Below are 26,565 nucleotides of genomic sequence, written 5' to 3'. Positions count from 1 at the left end.
TCATTTGTCAGCCCATTGATGCACAAATATTGCAAATTGATTCACTTTAGGCCTGGTTGGCTATCTTTATTGGCTTCCATGCCATTGAGGAATTAATGTCAGTGAAGAATACTGCTGACCAATCAGCTGACTGATAAGTACAGTATATGAAAGGCCAAGGATTTGGAGGACACACCACCAACTGAATAGTACCCCGATGATTCTCCTCATATGGTAAAAAGAAGTTTGTAATTTGATTGCCAAGTTCGGAGAACACCTCAACCCAACCATCAACCACCCAAGCTACACAATTTCCGAATTATTTCCAGTAAATTTAGTAGTGTGTTAAGGCAATGTTGGTTGCAATATGTCCTGCTAGTGAAGAGACCTGCTTAGGGGCATTCCTTGTCTAACCTAGGGGTGCTAGACTGAACTTCTGTCCCCAATAATAAAACCATGTTCTATATGAGTAATTTAATGACAAATGGCAAGTGTACTATGTTTGGAAGGTGAAAGGTTATTTGGCCAGTGGATCCTAATGTTCTGCTCCTCTGTGATCTTCTATAACCCAGTTTTGGGTCAGTTGCAGGATAAAAGGTTCCATTCCTGGGAACTGTCTGTAAGCTACTATTTCTGTAAGTCAGAAATGAATAATTCGCCCCCACCCCCACAAAAAACAAGATAAGAGCTTATTGCCTAAATTAGATAAGACTCTTCTTCCTGATCTACAGTATTACTTGTCTCTCAATACTGCATTGTTCTGTTATCTATTTTCCATAGCTAGCCATAACATATCAATCTGCATACACATTCTGTGTTTTTCTATTTCACTGAACATACTGGACAACATTTTTTTTTTGGAAGTGTTGCTCCCTTGTTTACAAGTTATTCCTTGTAAACTCTTCCACAATGCAACTCATCCAGTGTGGCTCTGATAGAACATTTCAATCTGAACACTACTTGTGATTTCATACTACTTGAATATGGAAGAATTTGGAGAAATATGTGAGAATTCCCTGCTTTCCTTGGCTCCGTAGGTCTAGGGAATACACATTCCGATTCCGCCAGACCCGTGAGATGGAGACAGCTATCCTACCCCAAACCCTGGTTTGAGTGGATGCTGTGTAATGTGCTACCCTATTACTACTCACTGCCATGAAATAATAGACAGCACACTTCATATGATTAAAGGAATTATATTTATGAATCATAACTAACGGGCTAGTAAAGAAAGAAAAAGACAAGAAAGGCCCATTATAATTAAACAGTCAAATATGCATAATTTGCAGCTCAACTCTTCCAAAAGTCATACATATTCACCCATCCGCAGTCGAAATCAGCACCTTGCTCCATCGAATCATGTCCCACACAAGGTCAAATCCTACGACCCGTGCTGTCCAGTGTCTTCTCTCTTCACCTCCTGCTGAATAAAGGACCCAGCTCACACTCCAAAGCACCCAGTATTTCTAACCATATCCCAAACGCTGCTTCTTTAAAAAGGCCTTTACGTTAGCCGTGAAACCTTTTCCAGGGTTACACTCTCTCCCCACCAAAATTAGTCATGTTCTCATGACCTTGAGATAATTTGTCACCCCTTCATCCAAAGCACAAAGTCCAACCCAGATGTAAATGGCAGTGACATTGCTCAGCAAGGCAATAGGTGCCACACTCTGTTCCCTAGGCCAGTCTGTCTGGGGGCGTCCTGACTCTTTGGGACCTCCTTACCTCATCATCAGCTTCTTCAGCTTCAGACACTCCCTAGGCTCTTTCCTGTCTAGCTGTCCATTACTCATGCCTCCCGACAACTCAGGTATCTTCGTCGCTTGGCTGAGCTTGCTTTCATGTCCAGTTACTTTAGGGTCCAGCGTCCCGTTATTATCCACCCACAAAACTTGCCTGTCCATTGCTTTGTCCCCCCATTTCACTTGCCTCAGTGCGAGAAGGGTTGGGAAACTCTTCATCAATTATTGCGGAGTTTGCAAAGGGCAGCATGTACCACACCCCCATTTCCTCATCCTCCGAGTCTGTATCACATTCAGTGGTGGGGTCCAGTCTAATCCTTCCTGCTGCTTGTCCTTCAGTTCCCAGGTGTCACTGCGGAGTCCTCCTACTAGGTGTAGGGTCCAGGTCGGGCTCTGGGTCAACCCACACCTTTTGTCCCAGAGGCAGATGGTGGTTCCAATGGAGAATCTTGACAGGCCCGTTCCCATCCTCTGGTTTCACCCAGAAAACTGGTACACTTGGCATCTGACTCTCCAGTACAGAGGGCGTAGCTGCCCAGCAGTCAGCCACCTTCTGCTTCCCAGGTTGCCCCAAATTCTTAATGAGCACTTAGTCTCGAGCATTAGTTGGGAGAACCTAACATTTTGATCATACCTCCTTTTATTTCCTTGATTCTGTTTGGTAGCCGAGACCTCAGCTAGTTCATAAGCCTTTTTCATATCCGTTCTCATATCAGACACATAACTTCTGTTGTAGATTTTTCTATCATGTCTAGCAAGGTCTGGTTGAACCTCTCCGGCTGGGGATTACCCTGTAGGTTTTAAGGCCTCGACTCCAAACATGCTCAGTAATACATGTGTGAGCCTACTCTCGAAATCCCATCCCTGATCACTATGTATCCTCCTGGGGAGGCCGTAGTAAATGAAATACTTCTCCCATAACACTTTGGCCATGGTGGATGCCCTCTGATCCTTGGTAGTAAAGGCTTGCGCATATCTGGTGTAGTGATCTGTAATAACCAAGACATCCACCATGTTGCTGGCATCAGGCTCTATTGACAGGAACTTCATACGCACCAGATCCAGTGGCCCCGTTCTCTGCAAGTGGGACAATGGAGCAGCCCTTGTGGGCAGCATCTTCCTCTGTATACATTAAATGCACGACTTGCAGTACTCTTCGACCTCTGGCTTCACTCGGGGCCAGTAGAACCAATTGGTCTTTCAACCCCCAAATGGCCAGAATCATCACAAAGTGATTTCAACGTAATTCTCCAACATATTTCTCAGGCAGAACCAGTTGGGAATGCAGAGGCCTGTCTGGATGCGACGTGATCCGGTGCAGAACCTGGTTCCTCAACTCCAGTCTGGGCCATTCTCTCAGTAGCAGAGACACTGAAGAATGTTTCATCTTGTCCGCTTGGGCCATGCACCCTTTTACAAATGCTGACCAAATGGTACCAATGCATGGGTCATATTGTTGAGGGGCTTCTACTTCCCCAGGGCTCAATCCTGGTAAATGGTTTGTCTTCGGAGCAATTAGGTTGCAGTAAGCTTGTGGAATGGCATCACCAGAAGCTCCCAAATTATCTACAGCTTGATTCTGCCCTTGACTTCCCTCTGCCTTCCCTGTGGTGGAAAAATGGCACATGGCTTTGACTCTGACTCCAGGGGCTGGAACGCTTGCGCACTGTTTGTCCCTGTCCAGCCCTTCATGCGCACATCAGGATCAATATCCTGACTCCCCGGATGGTACTTCAGGATGAAATCATAGGTAAACAGCACCGCCAACCAACGATGGCCAGTGGCATCCAAATCCGCTGAGGTCAGGATAAAAGTTAATGGATCGTTGTCCGACCCCACCTCGAACTTGACACCATATAAGTAGTCACTTAGCTTATCCACCACAGCCCATTTCAATGCCAGGAGCTCTGGCTTGTGTGTGGGGTCGTTTCATTCAGAGGGTGACAGACTCTGGCTGACAAACGCGATGGGTCTCAACCCTGTGCCCTGATCCTGATACAGGCCACCCCCTAAGCCCTCTCTGGTGGCATCCGTATGCAGTACATATGGCAATCAGGAGTCTGCAAAAGCCAGCACAGGCACTTTCATCAGCAGCTCCTTCAGCAACTGAAAGGTCTCTCCACATTTTACATCCATCTCACTTCAAAAGGCTCTGAAGGGCTAAGATAATCTTTACCTTCCTCTCCTTTCATCCTCCCTTTCTTCCCCAAGGGAGGGTAACTGCACAGAAGCTGATTTCAAGGGTGACTCACTTTAGAGGAGTCCTTCATGAACTACTGATAGTACCCATAGAACCCAAGGAACGAGCGCGAGGTGCACACAGTCTGGGGCCTTGACCATGTGGTCACCACCTCTATCTTAGACGGATCCACAGCTACTCAATCCCATGAGACTATGTGCCCAACATAGTTGAAAGACATCTTGCAGAACTGGCACTTGTCCAGGGAAAGTTTTTAACCACTCAGCTTTCAATAGGCTCGCTTCATGTTCCACCAAGGTGGACCCGAACACTATGAGTTCATCCAGATACGTCAATACCTCAAGCAAGTTCATATCCCTCCCCGTTTTCTCCATGACACACTGGAAAGTCACTGGAGCTCCTGATATGCCCTGGGGCATCCTTTCAAACTGGAAGAATCCCACTGGAGATATGATTGCCATCTTCTGTCTGTCAGCCTCACTCGAGGATATCCAATAATACCCACTCCTCATGTCCAGCACATTGAACCACCTCACACCACTCAGGAAGATTGGCAACTGTGCGCCTGTTCAGAGTCCGATAGTCCACACACATCCGTACCTTCCCGTTCTTCTTCCTGGCCACCACTATCGGAGTTGCAAAGGGGCTTCCAGACTCAGTGATGATCCCAGCTTCTTTCAGCTTCCGCAGATGCTGCCGAACATCCTCCACCTCTGCAGGGGCCAGTCACCGTGACCTTTCTCTGAACGGGGTGTTCTCGGTCACCCTGATGGTGTGGCGAGTGCTCTTGGAATAACCCACACCAAACTCGCCAGTAGAAAGGACATCTTCCAGCGTCAACATTTTCTCAATCAACCTCTTCTTCCAACCTCCAGGTACCGGGGAGTCCCCAGTGTTGAATGACTTGGCTGTCAACTTCCCCTTTTTCGGAGGTAGTTTCTCCCCGACTTGTCTCACAGGGACACTTGACATTACTGTCACCAGAAAGAGGTGTGCCATTAGCGTCCCCCCACCTGAGGGTGACCTCCCTCTCTGAGGTGTTCCTGACAATCACTGTCATCCCGTTCACCTGTACAACCGAGGGCTTCTGCAGTTCGGGCTTCACCAGTACGCCAGCAGGTAAGCCTAACTCCTTTTCATGGTCTTCCAGACCAAAAGGGCCTCTGCATCAGGCACTCCTGGAAATTTGGGGTTTCCCGTCACTCTAGCTATTTCCCCAGGCTGTAACCTGACTGGTTTTGACTGGGTAAACCACACAGTCCCTTGTTTATGCTCATTGTTCAGCCCGTTGTGGCTACGCATTTCCTCAAAAGCAGCTTGGAATACAGGGCGAACGGACAATGTTTTCAGAAAGCTCTCTCCAGCTTTCTCCTTGCAGGCTCCCACTAGCCTCCTCACAATAGAAGTATTCATCCCCACAAGAATTGAAGCTTCGCCCTTCTCGACTGGGTCCAGACAAACCAAACCTAATGTGTCAAGGACCTCAGCTACTCTCACATCTGCCTCCACAAACTCCAGCTTCAATGACAAGTAACCATCATGCGGATAGTCAACCATACTAAGACCCCAGATCTCTAGCGCACTGAGTGGTGTCGCTGGTAAATACATCAAATACAGTACAGCAGAGTAACCTGATAGGTTTTTCTCTTCAGGGTGTTCCTTGATATATTGCCAGGATCGTGCTCCCCCTAACAAGCCAAGCTGTTCCCTCACTGGGTCTCTTCTAAGTTTCCTAATGCCTCTCTCTGCTTAAGTATCCGAGGACTCACTCTCTGAGGGTTTTCCCATCCTTCACAGTCCATCCTGATGTGTCCCTCTTCCCCACAGTTATAGTAGACAATATCGGCCGCTCCCCTTCTTGTAGGACCCTGTTCACTAGCAGCCCTTTGCTCAGTCTGTCCCCTTAGCGGGGGGTCTGACTCCCTGTTGGCTTTATTGTGCAGGGTGGCCGCACCCACTGATAACTACCGGAACATCTCAGTTCTCAACTCTGCCATGAGCTCCTTTTCCACCCCCACCCCCCAGGGTGGGCTATCAGGGATCTCTTCAACAAAGGGGGCTGCTACGGAGGACTGTCCCCTGCTGAAGGAGCCCCCCGCACCTCTGACGCATTCTCCTCCTCTCTTACTTCTCTGATCAGCTCAACAAATGAGAAAGGTGGGGGGGCGTGTCTTACTAGACATTTGGAGACCCCAAGCAATTATGTCCTGTGACTGGGTGCCTTTCGCCACTTGGTCTATTCATAACTGATTCACCTCAGCCATTTGAATGTCCTCCTAGGCCGCAAGCAACTCAGCTGTCTCTCTAGCTGAAAAATGTAGGAGGGAAGTTTTCCACCTTCTCCTGAAACACGTCCAGAAACCCTGTCATAATCTCCATTGGGCTTCCTATCGCGCCAAGAACATTTTCTGGCACTTGCATGTAGTCCATGGAAGTAGCAAAGGGGTTCTGTGCCTTTAAGGATCTCACTACGTCAGCCCCCTCAGACTCTCCAGCAGTTGCTGTCTTTTTACGTCATCAGAGCACTGCCACTCATCGGGCATCTGAGAGGTCTGGTCTGCCCAAGTCTCACTCCTCTTCCCCATAGAACATTCTGAGCTATGATAACTGCGACTTTCCACCTGGGCACTTTGCCATTTATTCACCAGGGAGGTAAGGGCCGGTACCAACAGAAACTCATCCCTCGCTGGAGGACTCATTAGACCTTCCACATCCTTCCCCTTGCTCCGCAGAAATGGGAGCAACTTGTCTTTAAAGTCTCGGGCCCCAGCTACGGAAAGCTCAGCTTCCGATTCGGCACCCTCGTCTACATTCTCCTCCTCCCAGAAAGTATGGACAGCCCACGGCACCCCCTCTCCCGGGGCCCCAATAGTAGCAGGCAGTTCCACCGCTGTTACATGAGCGCTAGTCTTTCCACGCCATTTGTCAAACTTTGGCTCCATGATGATAACTGTTCCTAATGCTTTAACGGTGCTCAAAGTCTGGATTAACAATTCGCTGGAGCTACGAACATCTATCCCACCGAATGCACACACATTCGTTACCGGTAACCCCGTGGATTCGCACCGCTGCTCAATCTCAGCAGCGTCTATAACCACTTTACTGGACAATAGTTTAACAGAGGCTTAAACACGCTGCCCACTCCATCAATGCTTAGGGCAATCGCACAGCATGCAAAGAAATTGATCCGGGATGATACCTGCACAAATGAAACCTCCCTGGTTTTCTTGGCTGCGTAAATCTAGGGAATACACACCCCAGTCCCACCAAACCCATGAGACCAGACGGCTCTGTCACCCGAAACCCCGGCTTGTGTGGATGCTGTGTAACTTGCTACCCCGTTACAACTCAGTGACAAGAAATAACAGACAGCACACTGCATACCATTAAAGGAATTATATTTATGAATCTTAACTAAATGTTAGTAAAGAAAAGAAAGAAAAAACAAAAAGGGCCCATTATAATTAAACAGTCAAATGTGCACAAGTTGGACCTCAGCTCTTCCAAAAGTCATACATATTCACCCATCCGCAGTCGAAATTGGCACCTTGATCCATTGAATCACGGTCTCCCACTACTTTTCTTCAATACCTTCTGTCTTCAACTCCCACTGAACAATTCCAAAGCACACGTTATCTCTAACCATAACCCAAACACTGCTTCTACAGAAAGACCATTACGTTAGCAGAGAAACCTTTACACAAGAAATTTACTTTTATCGAATATAATGTGTTTAATTGAATAACTGATGCTTTGCAATAGTTCAACTAAGCTAAAAATGTATTGTTGAGGATTTTCATTTGTACTCCGTGTCTGAGGCTTCTCACTTCAATGTGCAACAATAATCAGTCAGCGCTGATGGATTCCAGTTGCCCTGATACTGCTCATCCATAACTGCAATGTCCTGGTGAAACCTTTCACCATGCTTGTCACTGATTTGCAGGGAAGACGTCTAAATGGGAATGCAGAAAATGAATCTTCAGTGACACATGCTTGAAGCATGTTGTCAACCAGCTGCATATAGTTTGGTGCTTTGTAGATGCCGAGAAAATTTTCAACAACATCCTTGTATGTCTTCCATGCGATTTACTGCGGGCCCACTAGAAGTTCTTCAAATTGCCTGTCATTGATGACCTGTTTGATTTATGGACCAACAAAAATGCCTCCTTAATCTCGGCATCAGTTATTCTGACTTGAATTATAAATTGAAATAACAAATATAGGAGATTAAAAAATGATGTGTGATAGGAAAATTTCATACTGATTTTCATGATCAACAGCCTAAAATCCATAAGATACAGCTGAAAGTATTCAGGAAGTAAAATCTTTGTTCAGTGATGTCTTTTCACTCTATGCTACCCATTATGGTAGTGTAGTTATATATACACTGAATATAATTGTTAAAACTTTTGTTAATTTGTTGTTTTACATGATGTTATAGAAATATTTTAACGTTATTTGTTAGGTTAACAAAGCATTTAAGGGAGAATTTGTGTAAAGTTGGATTTCCTTAAGTCAGATCTTCAATAACCTGGAGGGCCTGTATATAATTCAGTTTGATTACTGCAATTATCAAAAGCAGAATAGTAAGGGGTAAACTACAGGTGAGTTTGCTTTTGCCTGGAATTATCAATGCCCCTAGCTCACATTGTGAAACTTGGGATCCTCTACTCTGTATGTAGAGTCTCAGAGTGACCTTCACCAACAGGACCTTTGGGAGGAGTGCTGACTCTTCTGTTACAGTGGATCAGGTAGCATCCACAGAGAAGAAAGACTGAGCTGACATTAAACCAGATTTACATCTTGTAGGGGTTTTGAGGCCAGTAAGTGTCTATTGATCCAGGGGTCAATATTTGAATTCCCACACCAATCGGTAAGTACAATCCATTAAAAAGAGTAATAATTATTTCATAATGACTGTTACAGATGACAGCAGTTTTTTGAATCCTGAAAAGATTCGGTGGTGCACCATTGGCGATCTTGAATTTCAGAAATGTAGCAGCTGGGAGGCAGTAAGTTGTGTTAAAGGCAAAAGTACTGAAGACTGCATCAGAAAGATTAAGGTAATGGCAGCAATGTTAATCAAACATCTTAAGTGTTTACTTGCTTACTTGGACCCTTACCTCTCAAGTGGGGAACAAGTCATCGATGACCTCCCATCTCCATTGTCCTCTGAAGTCGATGGTATGGTTGGGGTTCATCAAAGCTTCTGCAATCCATTACATCCACTGTACAGGAGATCAGCCTAGACAGCTTCACCAGAGCCCTGTTGGCCAGCCCTACCTGTTTTCGCCTCTCATGATGGGATGTAGGGTTGGACTTTGAAAGGCAAACATTTTAAGTGGTTTATTGAATTTAATATAAAGGGAAATGAACAAAAATTGGAAATACATAGCAAGTCAGACAGCATATTGTGGAGAGAAAAACAGTTAACATTTAAGGTTAATGACCTTTCATCTGAATTAGAAAAGTGAAAAAACAAACATGTTTTATGTTGCCTAGAGGGAAGGGGTTGAAGTTAACAAAGGTTATATGTGTGATAGGGTAGAGGTCAAGTCTGACACCATTGCTTTTAGTGCTATCAAAGAAAGGGAGGGAAAGGCTTGTTAATCATGCTTAGTGATTCTTAGGAAACATCAATCAATGGAGATGACTGAGGACATTAGAGATAAAGAAAAACAACATGCTGGAGCCAAGATATAGAATGCAGCAGCTGCTGGAAATCTGAAATAAAAGAGAAGCTGGAAAAAGCCAGTGGACCAGGTAGCATCCACAGAGAAGAAAAACTGAGCTGATGTTAAACTAGATTCACATCTTGCAGGTTGACAGACATATTCTGCAGAGAGGTCACCGAATCTTCATTTGTTAAATTAATTGTAGAGCTCACACAGTGAGCACTGTGAACAACACACTAAATTGGAAGGAGTTCAAATGGACTCTTGATTCACCCGGACAGATATTTAAGGTCCCTAGATGATGAGAAGAGAAAGGATAAAATGACAGGTTTTCCTTTCCAGTTCAAGTGAAATGAGGAGTAGTTGGAGATAGGACAGCCAACTCGATGATCCTGGAGGGAATGGCCCACAGAATGCTGGCAGGGAAGAGGAGGTGCATGTATGTTGGATTTATTTCAGATTGTCAGTGATTTGATATAATGTCCAGCAAGTTAACATTGACATGTGGAATGTTTTTACGTCAGCTGAAGATTAGGTTGGAGAAGAGCTCAGGTTGAACTCCACTTGCATGGTCCCACAATCACATCATGTTAGAAATCTGAAATAAAGTGGACAGTTTAGGGCATATGTACGAACAGAGGTGTGGATTACATTTCAGGCTCTGCCACTAGTTCAGACACAGTGGCTTAATGATGTTGTTACATTAAGGATGGGTGCTCTGCATTGACTGCAGACCCTTCAATTTCTCATTCAAACTCTGGCAAGAGACTCGCTGTTCTCCTAAAGAATGTGCCACTAACATGACTCAAGGAGTCCTGTACTATCCAGAAAATGCACTTTATTTGTATGGCCTCCACCAATGACATTCTGATGCTTTGGCAGCATCATCTCCACTCCAAGCACAGAAAAATGACCCAGAAGGCAAATCTACTTCCAATCCTTACACTCAAAGTATTCCGTTCCTAAAATCTTTGTCCTTTGAATAATCTTTATCACCATGGCTCATTGCAATGGCCTTCCCAAACCACCTGTGCAAAATTAACTACTTCACATCATGGTCTCCTTATCCACGATCAGACAGAAAACAAACTCACTTATATTTTTATCAGATTTTCTAAGTGAATCCCTAACCTGTTCAGTTTTCACTGGTTTGTGACACAAGGACCTAAACAATACTGATTAAAGCCTATATGTCTAAATAGTGCAGAACAGACCTAGTTACTGAAAGTAGTTACATAAGAACATGGGAAATAGGAGCAGGAGTACATCATTTGGCCATTCAGTTCTGCTCCACTATTCAGCAAGCAGGCTGATCTTCTATTTTATTTATACTCTTAGATTCCCTAATATCCAGAAGCCCATTGAGTTCAGTTTTGAATGCACTCCATGACAAAGCCTCTACATCCCTCTGGAGTAGAAAGAGTCTTCACCCTCTGCATGAAGAGGTTTTAAGCCATAGAACCATAGAACACTACAGCATAGTACAGGCCCTTCAACCCTCCATGTTGTGCCGACCCATATAATCCTTAAAAAAAGTACTAAACCCACATTTTCTTAGTCTTTCATCTTAGTCCCATATGGTTTTTCCCCCTTTCTGAGATCATGGGGCCTGGTTCTAGGCTTCTCAGCCAGGACGACCATTATCTCTGCACTTATATCGTTCACCTTTTGAGAATTATTTATGATTCAATAGTCACTTTTCATTCCTCGACTCTCCAGACAACACAGTCTCACTTGACCCAATCTCTCCTAATACAACAAATCCTTTGTTGCAGGAACCAGATGGATGTATCTTCATTGCAGTCCCTTTGTAGGAAATAAGGAGTTTTCTGTACTCCAGAAACACCTCACCAAGACCCTATAATACTGCAGTATGACTCTCTTACTTCCGCATTTAAATTCTCTCTTAATGAAGGTCGATATCAGAGCTGGGAAAGCAAAATACAGCTAAAAATAAAAAGTAAATCCTCTTGCAAATTCTAGTTGATCCATCACTGCTTCTGGAGCAGGAGGAGCAGAACTGGAATCTGTTTCTACTGAATGGCTCTAGGTACAGAGAGATATCAATGGGTTGAAGCTGCAGAGAAAAAGGAAGGCCAGGCTTGTGCAAGAACTAAATACATTTTGTGGTTACAGTTTAGAGATGCTGATGCAGTAAATCTCGATGGAGGAGAAGTCTACATTGGCGGAAAATGTGGCCTTGTTCCAGTTATGGCAGAGTATTATGACAAAAGTAAGTGGCCTGTGCAGCATTTCAAATTTTCATCATTATTTAATTCTTTTGTTGTTTAACCAAGTCAACTTACGAAGAGTTAAGTTGAAGATGAAGGAGAATTCTTTGGGTTTAGGTTTCAGAGAAGTGGAAACAGAGACCTCTTCTCAATTCTCAGTCTGCAGCTTTTCCTTCAGTTGTTCCATCTGCACATCTGCACATGAAACTTTACGTATGTGTGTTGAATTGCAGTTTGAATCTCTTGCAATAGCACAGCATCGATCTATTCTAGCTTCATAAAAAAGTTAGTCCAGCTTTAGTCCTCAATATATACTCTTTGCAATATGGCTGAATGTTTGCATAGTTTACATTTTATAAGACCATAAAATATAGGAGCAGAATTAGGCCATTTGGCCCAACAGATCTGCACCACCATTTCATCATGGCTGATCCAATTTTCCTCTCAGCCACAATCTCTTGCCTTCTCCTTGAATCCCTTCATGCCATGACCAATCAAGAGTCTATCATCCTCTGCCTTAAATATACATAAAGTCTTGGCTTCCACAGTTGACTGTGGCAAAGAATTCCACAGATTCACCACTCTCTGGCTAAAGAAATTCCTCCTCATCTCCATTCTTAAAGGACATCCTTCTACTCTGAGGCTGTGTCCCCTGGTCATAGGCTCTCCCACCATAGGAAACATCCACCTTTGCTTTATCAAGGCCCTTCACCTTTCGATAGGTTTCAATGAGGTCACCCCCTCATTCTTCTGAATTCTAATGACTACAGGCCCAAAGCTATCAAACACTCTTCATATGACAAACCATTCAATCCTTTAATCATTTTCGTGAACTTCCTTTGAAGCCTCTCCAGTTTCAGCAGATACTTTCTAAGAGGCCCAAAACTACTCCAATAAATATTCTAAGTGAAGCTTCACCAGTGCTTTATAAACACTCAGTATTACATCCTTGCTTTTATATTCTAGTCCTCTTAAAATGAATGCTAATATTGCATTTGCCTTCCTCACCACAGACTCAACCTGCAAATTAATCTTTAGGAAATCCTGCACAAGGACTCCCAAGTCCCTTTGAGCCTCAGTTTTTTGTATTTTCTCTCCATTTAGAAAATAGCCAACCCTTCCATTTCTTCTACCAGACTGCATGACCATACATTTCCGGACATTGTATTCCATCTGCTGTTTCTTTGCCCATTCTCCTAATCTGTCTAAGTCCTTCAGTAGCCTCTCTTCTTCCTCAAAATTACCTGCCCCTCCAGCTATCTTCATATCATCTGCAAACTTTGCAACAAAGTCATCAATTCCATCATCCAAATCATTGACATATAATATAAAAGGAATCTGTCCCAACACAGATCTCTGTGGAAAACCACTGGCCACTTGCAGTCAATCAGAAAAGTCTCCCTTTTCTCCCACTCTTTGCCTCCTGCCAATTATCCACTGCTTTATCCATGCTATAATCTTTCATGTAATGCCATGGGTTCATAGTTTGTTAAGCAGCCTTGTGTGTGGCACCTTGTGAAAAGCCTTCAAAAAATCCAAGCACACAACATCAACTGATTCTCCTTTGTCTATCCTGCTTGTTATTTCTTCAAAGAATTTCAACAGATTTGTCAGAGAAGATTTTCCCTTGAGGAAACCATGCTGAATACTGCCTATTTTATCATGTCCTTTCAAGTACCTGGAGACCTCATCCGTAATAATCAACTCCACATTTTCCCAACCACTGAGATCAGACTAACTGCCTCTCTTCCTTCATGAAGAGTGGAGTGACATTTGCAATTTTCCACTCTTTCAGAACCATTCCAGAATCTAGTGATTCCTGAAAGATCATTACTAATGCCTCCACAATCTCTTCAACCACCTCTTTCAGAACTCTGGGGTGTACAACATCTGGATCAGATGACTTATCTACCTTCAGACCTATCAATTTCCCAAGAACCTTCTCTCTAGTAAGGGTAACTTCACACACTTCATAGCCCCAGACACGTGGAACTTCCACCATACTGCTAGTGTCTTCCACAGTGAAGAGTGATACAAAATACTTGTTCAGTTCATCCACCATTTCTTGGCCCCCATTACTGCCTCTCCAGCATCATATTCCAGTGGTCCAATATCCACTCTTGCCTCTTTTACACTTCATATTTCTGAAGAAACTCTTGGTATCCTCTTTAATATTATTTGGTAGCTTACTTTCGTATTCCATCATTACCTTCTTGATGACATTTTAGTTGCTTTCTGTTGATTTTTAAAACCTTCCCAATCCTCTAACTTCCTAGTAATTTTTGCTCTATTATAGGCTCTCTCTTTGGCTTTTATGTTGGCTTTGACTTTTCTTGTTAGCCGCCGTTGTGTCATCTTGCCTTTAGAATACTTCTTCCTATTTGGGATGTATATATCTTGTCCCTTCTGAATTGCTTCTAGAAGCTCCAGCCATTGCTGCTCTGTCAACATCCCTGCCAGTGTTCTTTTCTAATCAATTATGGCCATCTCCTCTCTCATGCCTCTGTAATTCCCTTTACTCCACTGGAATATTGATACTGCTGACTTTAGTTTCTTCTTCTCAAATGTCAGGGTGAATTTGATCATATTATGATCACTTTCCCCTAAGGGTTCTTTTGCCTTGAGCTCTCAAATCAATTTTGGGTATTTGCACAACACCCAATCCAGGTTAGCTGATCCCCTAGTGGGCTTAACCACAAGCTGCTGTAAAAAGCCATCTCAAAGGCACTTTCGGAATAACACCCCCCCCCCCCCCCCGGAATCCGGCACCAACCTGATTTTCCCAATCTACCTGCATATTGAAATCACTATTGTAACATTGCCCCTTCAGCATACATCTTCTAGCTCACATTCTAATTTGTAGGGCACATCCTTACTACAGTTTGTGAGTCTGTATAAAACTCCCATCAGGGTCTTTTTTACCCTTTCAGTTCCTTAACTCTATCCACAATGATTCAACGCCTTTCTACCCTATGTCACCTCTTTCTAATGATTTGGTTTCAATTATTTTTCTAACAGAGCAACATCACCCCCTCTGCCTTCCTGCCTGTCCTTTTAATATAATGTTCTTTCAGCCATTATTCAGTGATGCCTACAACATCATACATGCCAATCTGCAACTGCATCTACCTTATTCCATATACTGCATGCATTCAAATATATCACCCTCAGTCCTTGATTCACTCTTTTCGATTTTGTTTGCCTTTACGTTGCACCTTGTTGACTGCAATTTTGCCCTATCAGCAGCCTCTCCTCACTACACATTACCTCTGTTTGTAAACCAGCTACCTCATCTTCAGCACTACCATCTGCCTTTCCTACCATACTTCTTGCATTGAAATATATGCAGCTCAGGACACTAGTCGCACCACGGTCAGCCTTTTGGTTCCTGACTTTGTCTGAGCTCTTACCAACATCTACCTCCACAACCTCTCCACTAACTGTTCTGGCACTCTAGCTCCCATTCCCTCGCAACTCTAGTTTAAACCCCACCGTGCAGTATCAGCAAAACTTTATGCTAGGATACTAATCCCCCTGCAGTTCAGGTGCAAACCATCCCTTCTGAACAGGTCCCACCTTCCCTGGAAGAGAGCCCAGCGATCCAAACATTTTATGCCCTCCCTCCTACACCAACGCCTTAGCCACATATTAAACTGTATAATCTTCCTTGTTCTGGCCTCACTAGCATGTGGCATGGGTAGCAATCCTGAGATCACAACCCTGGAGGTCCTTCCCTTTAACTTTGCACCTAACTCCTGGACCTCCCTATGCAAAACCTCATTACTCATCCTACCCATGTCATTGACACCTAGATGGACCATGACTTCTGGCTGTTCACCCTCCCACTTAAGATGCTAAGGACTCAATCTGAGATATCCCAGCCCGGGCAGCCGGGAGGCAACATACCACCTGAGAATTTTGTTTTAGCCCACAGTACTTCCTGTCCGTTCCCCTAACTAATGAATCCCCTATCAGCACAGTGTGCCTCTTCTTTCCCCTTCTCTTCATGAGTCACAAGGCCAGACTCAGTGCCAGAGACCCGACCACCGTGACTTGCCTCTGTTAGATCAGCAGCCCCCTCCCAACAGTATCCAAAGTGGAATAGATTTTATTGAGGGGGTTGTCCACAGAGGTACTCTGCACTGGCTCCTTAACTGCATTCCCCTTCCTGACTGTCACCCAGTTTCCTGTGTCCTGCACGTTAGGTGAACTACCTCTGTATGTGTCCTATTGATCTCCTCCTCAGCCTCCTGAATGATCTGGAGTTAATCCAGTTCCAGCTCCAACTCCTTAAGGTGGTTTGTTAGAAAGTGCAGCTGGAAGCACTTCTCGCAGTTGTAGTTGTTGAGTTCATTAAGTTCATAAATGTTCTGGGAAATCTGGAAAGTTATGACCATTTCACCAACCGTTCTCTGCAAACTTCTGTGAAATAGTACCCCACACAGCTTCATGACCCTTCACATTATTCAGCGCTGCAATCTGTATAAAATTGGAAAAAAATATCTCCGAAGTTTATTTTCTGAATGCGAGTAAGTCGAGAAGCTTTCTAGTTTCTAATAAATTTCCCTAATCATGAGGCAGGCATTCGAGATTTATTGGGATGAGTAGATGTTGGATGGCAGATATTGTGAGGCAGGTATTTGAGATTTATTGGGGTGAGCATATTTTGAATGTTAGGCAGGGTGGAAACATTTTTTACCTCAGAGCGCATAGCCTAAAATCATATTTTTCCTTTTACTTTGCAGCTAATCCTGATTCATGCAAACCCTCCTCTGTAGTCACTAGGCAATGTAAGTATTAAAATAATTAATGACCAGACAGTACTCACTGACTCTGTAATGACTGATGAACTCCACTCTCTGCACTTCAAACATGTATACCCTTACTGGTCAATAAGGCCTGTATACATTGCTGCATTAAAACAACAAGATCCTTTAATACTTCACAGGCTTAGTCCAATTCAGAAATACAATTCAACTGAGCATTACAGGAAAAGTTAGATAATTCTCCCAAGGGTGAACCTTCATCAAGAAGTTTGGATGCAAGGGTTGAAGGTGGTTTAAGGTTTCAGAGGCCTTTCTCAGGACAGAAAACAGTAGTCGAAAATTAGAGCTTAAAGTAAACAGTAGTCAACATCTGTTGCCATGGAGGTGCCACAGTATTCCCCAGATGAAGATGGAAGGGGAATAATAGCCACACTTTGGATAGAGCCACACTTGGTTGACACTAAATATCCCTGTCTGTCTGTTGAGCTGTTCGATAACATAAAGAATAAAGAGCGACCATTTGGTGCACTGGTAGCACACAGCATTACCTCCAAACGGTAGTGGAACATTGCCCTCAATGTATATCACGGCATTCCCGAAATGTTTACAAAACATACTGCAACATAGTAATTATGTTAATGACAAAGTCTAATCAAATAGATCTATTTCATGAATTCAAATTCCACCAATACACCTTGGATAATTTAAATTAAGTTGATTAAATAAGCCTAGATTTAAACAAAAACTAAAATGTATTAGTTCCCAAAAGTAAACCCTGGACTTGTTAGAAACACATCAATCCTTAGTATTTGGTCCTAATGTTTTTCAGTAATGAAGGAGACCTGCATCATCTTCAAATAAGTTGTTATTGGGCCCACTTCTCTCTCCACAAATATTGCCTGCCCGTGGAGTGTTTTCAACAATGTTTGTTTTTATTTCATATTTTCAGCACCTGCAGCTTTTTGCTTTAAGATGGAGGCTGGTTTGTTTAGTTTTATTTATTTAGCTTGACAGTGTAGGCCCTTCGAGCCACGCCGCCCCAGAGACCCCAACAACTTCGACTTAACCCTAACCTAATCACGGGACAACTTACGATAACCAATTAGCCGAGGAGCCGGTACGGGTTTGGAGTGTGGGAGAAAACTGGAGCAGCTGAGGAAGACCCACGCGTTCCACAGAGTGGACACTTAGACTCCTTACAGAGGACACTCCAGTGCCCGAGGTGTAAGAGAGCCACACTAACCACTACACTATCATGGCTCCCAATCTATCATGGAACTCACATAATCCACAAGATTCCAGTAGGGGAGGAGGAGGGGCAGGAAAAAATATTTTGCCCTCAGATTCTGGAGTGGGGTTTGAAACTTCAACCTTTTGTTTCAGGACACCATTGGGTGTGCCAGAGCAATACAAGGTATTTCCATTGTTTTTTCCCAGAAAGTGGATCATTGTTGAAAGGGCTGCCCATTCAAGACAGAAGTGAGGTGAAATAGAGGGTCGTGAGTCATTTAAACTCTATTTCTCAAATGGAAGTTTGGCTCCTACACCTCCTCCCCCAGCACCACCCAAGGCCCTAAAGAGCCCTTCCAATCTTTCACATGTAGCGGTCTTTGAGGCAAATTAAGACAGTCTTTCACCTGTAATTCCATTGGTGTTATTGAAGACCTGCTGTGCTGGAAGTATTTTTGAGGGAGAGAAAGGTTCTTAATGAGCAAAGGAGTGAGAGGTTAGCTGGGGCAGATGAGAATGTAAAGATGACTGATCAGAATCAGATCAGACGTGCAATGGTACAGCAAGATTGATTAGATCTACCTAGCTCCAATTTCAAATAGTTGAATACTTCTGCAGAGAATTCCCATGGACCGGCATCCAGCTCTGCCTCAGATCTGTGTCACACATATTATTTGTGCTCCTTATGCAGCATCTTACTATGCTGTGGCTGTCGTGAAAGATCCAAGCCTGACCTGGGAGGAACTGAAGGGGAAGAAGTCCTGTCACACGGCTGTTGGCCGCACTGCAGGGTGGAACGTTCCCATGGGAACATTGGTTGAAGAGGGAAAAATCGATGCGTGTGAGATTTATAATTGTAAGTAGGGCTAATAATATCTCTGTTCTTGTAATCTTTTCTTTAATAGTCTGAAATAATCTTCATCTTACCATGATGTTGTTGAGGCCACATTTGTAGTTCTGGTCACTCAGCTAAAGGATGGATGCCATTGATGTGGAAAAGCTGCAGAGAAGGTTTACAATGATGTTATCGTGACCTGAGGGCTCCAACTAAAAGGGAAGGCTGGAGAGGTTGAGTCTATTTTCCCTGGAGCAAAGGAGGCTAAAGGTTAACCTGATAGAAGTATGTAAGATCACAAAGGGCACAGATAAGATGAATAGTTAGTATTTTCTCCAGTGGTAGAGGAGTCTAAAACTAGAAGGCACCAGGATAAGTTTTTCCACACAGAACAAAATGACAGGTATGCTTGCAACTTCTAAAAGACATGTAGACAATTACGTGGACAGGAACGATTTAGAAGCATATGGGTCAAACACAAGCAAATGGGACTGGGTTTGTAGGCAACTCAGTCAGCATGGGTGGGTTGAAGGGCCTCTTTGTGCTAAATAAATCTGTGATCCTATGATCTATCTGGTCTCCAGATAGAGGTGATTAGTGGTATCAACAAGTGGCACTGCCTCACAAAATTAAATCCCTCATCAACGGCATGGCACCTTCATGCAGCTACTAATGGGCAGGAGATAGATAATCCTCAAGTTCCACATCACCAAGTTCAAGAATGGTTAGTTTCTCTCAACCATTCAATTCTTGAACCAATCAGCCTAATTATAATCATTATACTTTAGCAACTTGATCCCTATGATGACTTTGATCGCCTTGCACTAAAATGGACTTGTCAATGTTATAATTGTGTCCTTTCTTGTAAAAATTGTGCATAGTTTGTGTTTTTCTTGTGAATGCTGCTTATATGATGTTTCATTGCACCTGTGCATGTATGTGCATTTGACAATAAATTTGTTTTTGATTTTGACTTTGACCTGCTTCAAAAGGTTAACTGGGCTGGTACTGAGGCACAGGCTGAAATTCTGGGAATTCTCAGGGACACTGCTGAACTGGTTAAATATCCACAGCAGTTTCTACTTTTATTTCAGATTTCTAGTATCTGAAGTGCTTTACCTGTCTATAGAGATGAGACCTCCCCATGGCAGTTTTTGACAGCAGGCAAACTCCCTGTGGGCAGTTCTTTGCTCCTGCTCAAAGCCAGCCCAAATCTTTCCCAGAGCCTTTTCAGAAACATGACAGTAAAGTAAACTTGAAATGAAGATCTCAGTGCAAAGAAAGTTAACTAAAGGCACAAGTCAATAAAAAATACAAAACTCAAGTTATATATTTGAGGAAAAGCCAAACCTTCTCCGTTCTCCTGGCTGAGAATCAGTCACTCTATAAGTTTCAGCTGTGTAGTCCTTCCACAGTGAAGAGTGAAGACCAGCATTTCCCTTTGCAACGGCCTATCAGTGAGGTCCAGTGTTCTTTCCCTTGTAGCTGCTGTCCTGTTCTCATCTCAGCCTTAGCAATCATGTGCCTTTCACATACTTACTTCCCATATCCTTCTTGTCTTTGATTCTTCCTCCAAAATGGTGAATGACTTCATGCTTTGATGCATCCTCTTGCTCAAGGTTGCTACAATCTGTATTTCCTCTGTAGTAGCTACAACTGAGAGACAAAGAAGTTTCAAGGGGAGCAGCAGAAGTACCTAGGATAGATGGGAGAGCGTAAGAGGCAAGAATCCAAAAGTCAAAAGTGTGAGGAAGGCAGGAACAGGGAAGGGAGCTATTAACACGTAGATTTGTTTGTGTCTGAGATCTAGATAAGCCTCTATGCAGAAGCAGATAATTCAAGTTCAAGTTTATTATCATTCAGTCATACACAATGTATACTGCTAAACAAAACAACATTCCTTTGGGACCAAGGTGCACAACACAGTACGTAATATCACATACAGCACATAAAATAATACTAACATAATAATAGTAATGGATAATAAAAATTCTGTAGATATATGAGTTGATGTAAAGTGCATATACGATAAAGTTAAATACAAACAGTATAATGCTTCTGGTTATCATAAATAATGTGTACTGGGGGTAGCAGGGAGTTCAGGAATCTCACGGCCTGGGGGAAGAAGCTGTTAGCAGTCCTCATTCTTGTACTGTGGTACCTGCTATTTGCTGGTAAGAGGTCAGAGAGATCCAGGGATCGTAGGGATATAAGGGGGTTCACAAAGCCACTTAACATTGACACCAGCTAGTCTTCTGACTTCCTAACTTGCAATCCTGGCGGTCTGCATTATACTTACCAAACTGTGGGAGAGGTCACAGTACGTGCATTTGACATGGAACTTGATTCCTGGTCTGGGGAAAGTGCAGGAAAAAAGAGTAGGGGAGTTCTGTGCTATGGTGCAGGTGGTAAGCAGAGTGGATTAAACAGTGGATCATCAGAAAATAAGATAATGCTGATAATGGACAGTGCTTTTCTTCATGCTATCCATGTTACTACTGCATTTGTTGGCATCTTGGACAATTTGGGAAGAAAGGCCTGCTTCTGAGCTTTATGTTTCTGTGATTCACTGAATAAGACAGACAAACTGCTGTTGGATTCAGATCATCTAAAGTAACTGTGTGACGTTATAGACAGACTGGCTCTGGAGATCTATAAATATTTGTTTTATTTTTGGATAAAGCTACATTTTTCAAGGAGAGTTGTGCCCCTGGAGCAGATGCTTCCCTGCATCCTAATCTGTGCTCCCTGTGCATCGGCAGTGAAACGTCAACAGACAAGTGTGAAGCCAATACCAACGAGAGGTACTTAGGCTACAGTGGAGCCTTCAGGTAAATAAACACAAGCTTTCACAATATGTTTTCCATAACCATGATACACACTCTGCATCAGAGAAAAGAGCCTTAATGTTTTGCTGCTCTTGAAATTCAGCAGCCATGTTCAACACAATAAAATCCCATGAGTTTAGAACATAGAGAATAGAACAATACAACCCAGGGACATGCCCTTCAGCCTTCAATGTTGTGCGGAACCAATTAAATTAGTAATGAAATGGCCAACTAAATAATCCCTTCTGCCTGCACCAGGTCCATATCTTTAGATTTTCTTCACAGTCACGCACTTATCTGAATGTCTCTTAATAGTCTCCAATGTCCCTGCCTCTCCCAACCCCACCCCCCCAGGCAGACATGCAGACATTCCAGGCATCCATCAATTTCTGTGTAAAAAAAACTTGCCCCTCACATTTCCTTTGAACGTATTCCCTTTTGCCTTAAATGCATGCCCTCCGATATTAGACATTTCAACCCTGGGAAAATGATATTGTCTGTTTTCTCCATCTATGCTCATAATCTTATAAACCTCTTTCAAGTCTCTGCTCAGCCTCACTGCTCCAGAGAAAACAACTTGAGATTGTGGCCAAATTCTTATCGTAGCACCTGCCCCCTAAACCAGGCAACATCGTGGTGAACCTTCTCTGCCTTCTCTCCAAAGCCTCAAAATCCTTCCTATAACTGAGTCACAAGAACGATATGCAAAACTCTAGATGTAGACTAACTAAAGTTTTATAAAGCTGCAACATAACTTCCTGACTTTTGTACTTAAGAACTAGACTAATAAGAGCAAGTATGCCATATGCCTTCTTAACCACCCTATCAACCTGTGTAGCCACTATGAACATGGACCCCAAGATCCTTTAGCTCTTCAACACAGTTAGGAGTCTTGCTGATAACAGAGTACTGTCTCTTTACATTTGACCCATATAGATGCAACACTTCACATTTGGCCATGTTAGACTCCATCTGTCATTTCTCCATCCATATCTCTGTCTGATCTGTATTTTGCTGTACTCTTTGTCAGTCTCCTATGCTGTCCACAATGCCACAACTCTTCATGTCATCTGAAAACTTACTAACCCACTCATCTACATTTTCATCCAGGTCAATTATAGTCATCACAAAAAGCAGAGGGCCCAGTACTGATCTCTGAGGAAGATCACTCCAGCGAGACCACTGCCTTGATGGGCAAGCCAGTTCTGAATTAGAAACATGGATCCTTGATCAGCCTCTCTTGTGAAACACCTTATTAAAATTCATGTTAAAAAGCATCCACAGCTCTACCTTCATCAATCACCCTTATCACCTTGTCAAAAAACTCAGTCAAGTTAGTAGAACACAATTTGCCCCATACAAAGCCATTCTGGTTCTTCTCAATTAGGCCACGGTTTTCCAAATGCTCATGAAACCTATCCCCAAGAGTCTTCTGCCCATAACAGAATAAATGACCTGATAAACTGGGCACAGTACAATTATACACCAAGTAGAGCCACTGCTGCACAACTTCAGCAGCCTGAGCTTGATCCTCATCTTGCGTTTGTCTGAGTGAAATTTGCATGTTTTCCTCATAACCCCTTGAGGGGTTCCTTCAGGCACTCTAATTTAATTTCACATCCCAAAGACATTGTAGGAATTTCAGGAAAGAGACTGGCATGAATAAAACAGTGCCTGATTGGCAGAAGGCAAGGAGTTGGAATAAAGGGAGCCTTTTCTAGTTGGCTGAGGGTGACTAGTGGGGTTTCACTGGAGTCAGTGTTGGGACCACTCCTTCTACATTTTATGTCAATGACTTGGATGATGAAATTGATGGCTTTGTGGCAAGGGTTGCAGATGATAGAGGGGCACATAGTTTTGAGGAAGTAAAGAGGCTGCAGAATAGGAGAATAGGGAGTTAAGAAGTTGAGAAGCAGGACCTTGGGATTACTGCCTGTGCTATGTGACAGTGAGTATAGGAATAGAGTGAGGTGGAGGATAAATGCATGGCTGAGGGATTGGAGCAGGGGGCAGGGATTCAGATTTTTGGATCATTGGGACCTCTTCTGGGGCAGGTGTGACCTGTACAAAAAGGACGGGTTGCACTTGAATCCCGGGGGACCAGTATCCTGGTGGGGAGGTTTGCTAAGGCTACTGGGGAGAGTTTAAGCTAGAATTGCTGGGGGTGGGTACTGAACTGAAGTGACAGAGGAAAGGGAGGTTGGCTCACAAATAGAGAAAGCTTGGAGACAGTGCGAAAGGGAGGATAGGCAGGTGATAGAGAAGGGACGTGCTCAGATTGAAAGCTTGAGATGTGTCTATCTTAATGTGAAGAGTATCACGAATAAAGCGGATGAGTTTAGAGCCTGGATCATCACTTGGAGCTATGATGTTGTGGCCATTACAGAGACTTGGATGGTGCAGGGGCAGGAATGGCTACTTCAAGTGCCAGGCTTTAGATATTTCAGAAAGGACAGGGAGGGAGGCAAAAGAGGTAGGGGTGTGGCACTGTTGATCAGAGATAGTGTCACGGCTGCAGAAAAGGAGGAAGTCATGGAGGGGTTGTCTACGGAATCTCTGTGGGTGGAAGTTAGGAATAGAAAGGGGTCAATAACTCCACTGGGTGTTTTTATAGACCACTCAATAGTAACAGGGACATCGAGGAGCAGATAGGGAGACAGATTCTGGAAAGGAGTAATAATAACAGGGTTGTCGTGGTGGGAGATTTTAATTTCCCAAGTATTGATTGGCATCTCCCTGGGGTGAGGGGTTTAGATGGGGTAGAGTTTGTTAGTTGTGTTCAGGCAGGTTTCTTGACATAATATGAAGATAAGCCTACAAGAGAAGAGGTTGTACTTGATCTGGTATTGGGAAATAAACCTGGCCAGGTGTCAGGTCTCTCAATGGGAGAGAATTTTGGGGATAGTGATCACAATTCTATCTCCTTTACCACAGCATTGGAGAGGGATAGGAGCAGACAGGTTAGGGAAATGTTTAATTGGAGTAAGGGGAAATATGAGGTTATCAGGCAGGAACGTGGAAGCATAAATTGGAAACGGATGTTCTCAGGGAAATGTACAGAAGAAATATGGCAAATGTTCAGGGGAGAATAGGACTGATCAAGTGTGACAAAGGAAAAGTGTCTCTGGAACTGGAGGAAATAGCGGACGTACCTAATGAATACTTTGCTTTAGTATTCACTATGGAAAAGGATCTTGGCGATTGTAGGGATGACTTGCAGTGGACGGAAAAGCTTCAGCATGTAGATATTAAGGAAGAGGATGTGCTGGAGGTTTTGGAAAGCATCAAGTTGGATAGGTCACTGGGACCAGACAGGATGTACCCCAGGCTACTGTGGGAAGCAAGGGAGGAGATTGCTGAGCCTCTGGCGATGATCTTTGCATCATCAATGGGGATAGGAGAGGTTCCGGAGGATTAGAGGGTTGCGGATGTTGTTCCTTTATTCATTAAAGGGAGTAGAGATAGCCCAGGAAATTATAGACCAGTGAGTCTTACTTCAGTGGTTGGTAAGCTGATGGAAAAGATCCTGAGAGGCAGGATTTGTGAACAATTGGAGAGGCATAATATGATTAGGAATAGTCAGCATGGCTTTGTCAAAGGCAGGTTGTGCCTTATGAGCCTGATTGAATTTTTTGTGGATGTGACTAAACAATGTAGCAACTACACCCCCAAATGACTCTCGTTCGTCTAGGGTAAACCAGTGGTGACCCCGCCAACACTGTAATTGCGTTGGTGTGGATATTGTGTGACGCACCCCCTGTACAAACCCGCAACATAAAATATCAGACAGTACACAATATGCAAGTAAATGACTGCACTTTATAATTATTCCTTGGTGATGGGATAGTAGAAACAAATAAAATAAAGGTGCCAAATGAGTAAATTTACCAGTTTTGTGCACAAGAAAGTTTAATGCATTGGAGCTCACACCTCCGGATCCTCCACAACGACCTTCGAGCCTCCAATAACCTCCCAACTGCCAAATCCCGGTAACCGTCATCCTGGGACTCTGTCCACTCCCCACACGTCCGTCCTCTTCGCTCACCTCCCTGACCATGCACGTGAAAACCCAGGTTCCCAGACATAAGAAAGAATAAACACATACAAACAAGCTGGATGAACGTTGAAACGGATGCTGCCCGACCTGCTGAGTTCATCCAGCTTGTTTGTACGTGTTGATTTGACCACAGCATCTGCAGTGTACTTTGTGTTTATAAGAAGGAATAACACTTCTCCCATTGGACAGTAAACCAGTTATCAGTAATTATAACCAAAACAAGCTGCTGCCGAGAACAACAGAGACCCCATGTTACTTTACATTACAGAGAAGCCATTTTATTAACCTTAGCAGTTAACATGGGAGAGAAACCACTATTACACAAGGTAGAGCCGTAGATGTAGTGTATATGGATTTCAGCAAGGCATTTGATAAGGTACCCCATGCAAGGCTTATTGAGAAATTAAGGAGGCAAGGGATCCAAGGGGACATTGCTTTCTGAATCCAGAACTGGCTTGCCCACAGAAGGCAAAGAGTGGTTGTAAATGGGTCATATTCTGCATGGAGGTTCGTGACCAGCGGTGTGCCTCAGGGATCTGTTCTGGGACCCCTATTTTTCGTGATTTTTATAAGTGACCTGGATGAAGAAGTGGAGGGATGGGTTAGTAAATCTGCTGATGACACAAAGGTTTGGGGTGTTGTGGATAGTGTGGAGGGCTGTCAGAGGTTACAGCGGGACATTGATAGGATGAAAAACTGGGCTGAGAAGTGGCAGATGGAGTTCAACACAGATAAGTGTGAAGTGGTTCATTTTGGTAGGTCAAATATGATGGTAGAATAGAGCATTAATGGTAAGACTCTTGGCAGTGTGGAGGATCAGAGGGATCTTGGGGTCCGAGTCCATAGGACAATCAAAGCTGCTACTCAGGTTGACTCTGTGGTTAAGAAGGCATACAGTGCATTGGCCTTCATCAACCGTGGGATTGAGTTTAAGAGCTGAGCGGTAATGTTGCAGCTATATAGGAGCCTGGTCAGACTCCACTTGGAGTACTGTGCTCAGTTCTCGTCGCCTCACTACAGGA

General features: G+C 43.7%; 1 protein-coding gene across 1 annotated transcript in view; it reads left to right on the top strand.

Annotated features, from left to right (window-relative positions):
- Nucleotides 1-26,565, top strand: part of LOC140724574 (serotransferrin-like) — a 126,847-nt gene that overhangs the window by 25,386 nt on the left and 74,896 nt on the right. Inside the window, exons 9-13 of the mRNA XM_073039004.1 lie at nt 8,848-8,984; nt 11,733-11,829; nt 16,573-16,617; nt 18,515-18,679; nt 21,342-21,489. Of these exons, the coding sequence (XP_072895105.1) occupies nt 8,848-8,984; nt 11,733-11,829; nt 16,573-16,617; nt 18,515-18,679; nt 21,342-21,489 (592 nt within the window). The remainder of the gene's footprint in view (nt 1-8,847; nt 8,985-11,732; nt 11,830-16,572; nt 16,618-18,514; nt 18,680-21,341; nt 21,490-26,565) is intronic.

Source organism: Hemitrygon akajei, chromosome 3, assembly GCF_048418815.1.
Source record: "Hemitrygon akajei chromosome 3, sHemAka1.3, whole genome shotgun sequence".
Lineage (NCBI taxonomy): Eukaryota > Metazoa > Chordata > Chondrichthyes > Myliobatiformes > Dasyatidae > Hemitrygon > Hemitrygon akajei.
This window is presented reverse-complemented; position numbering and strand designations above follow the sequence as displayed.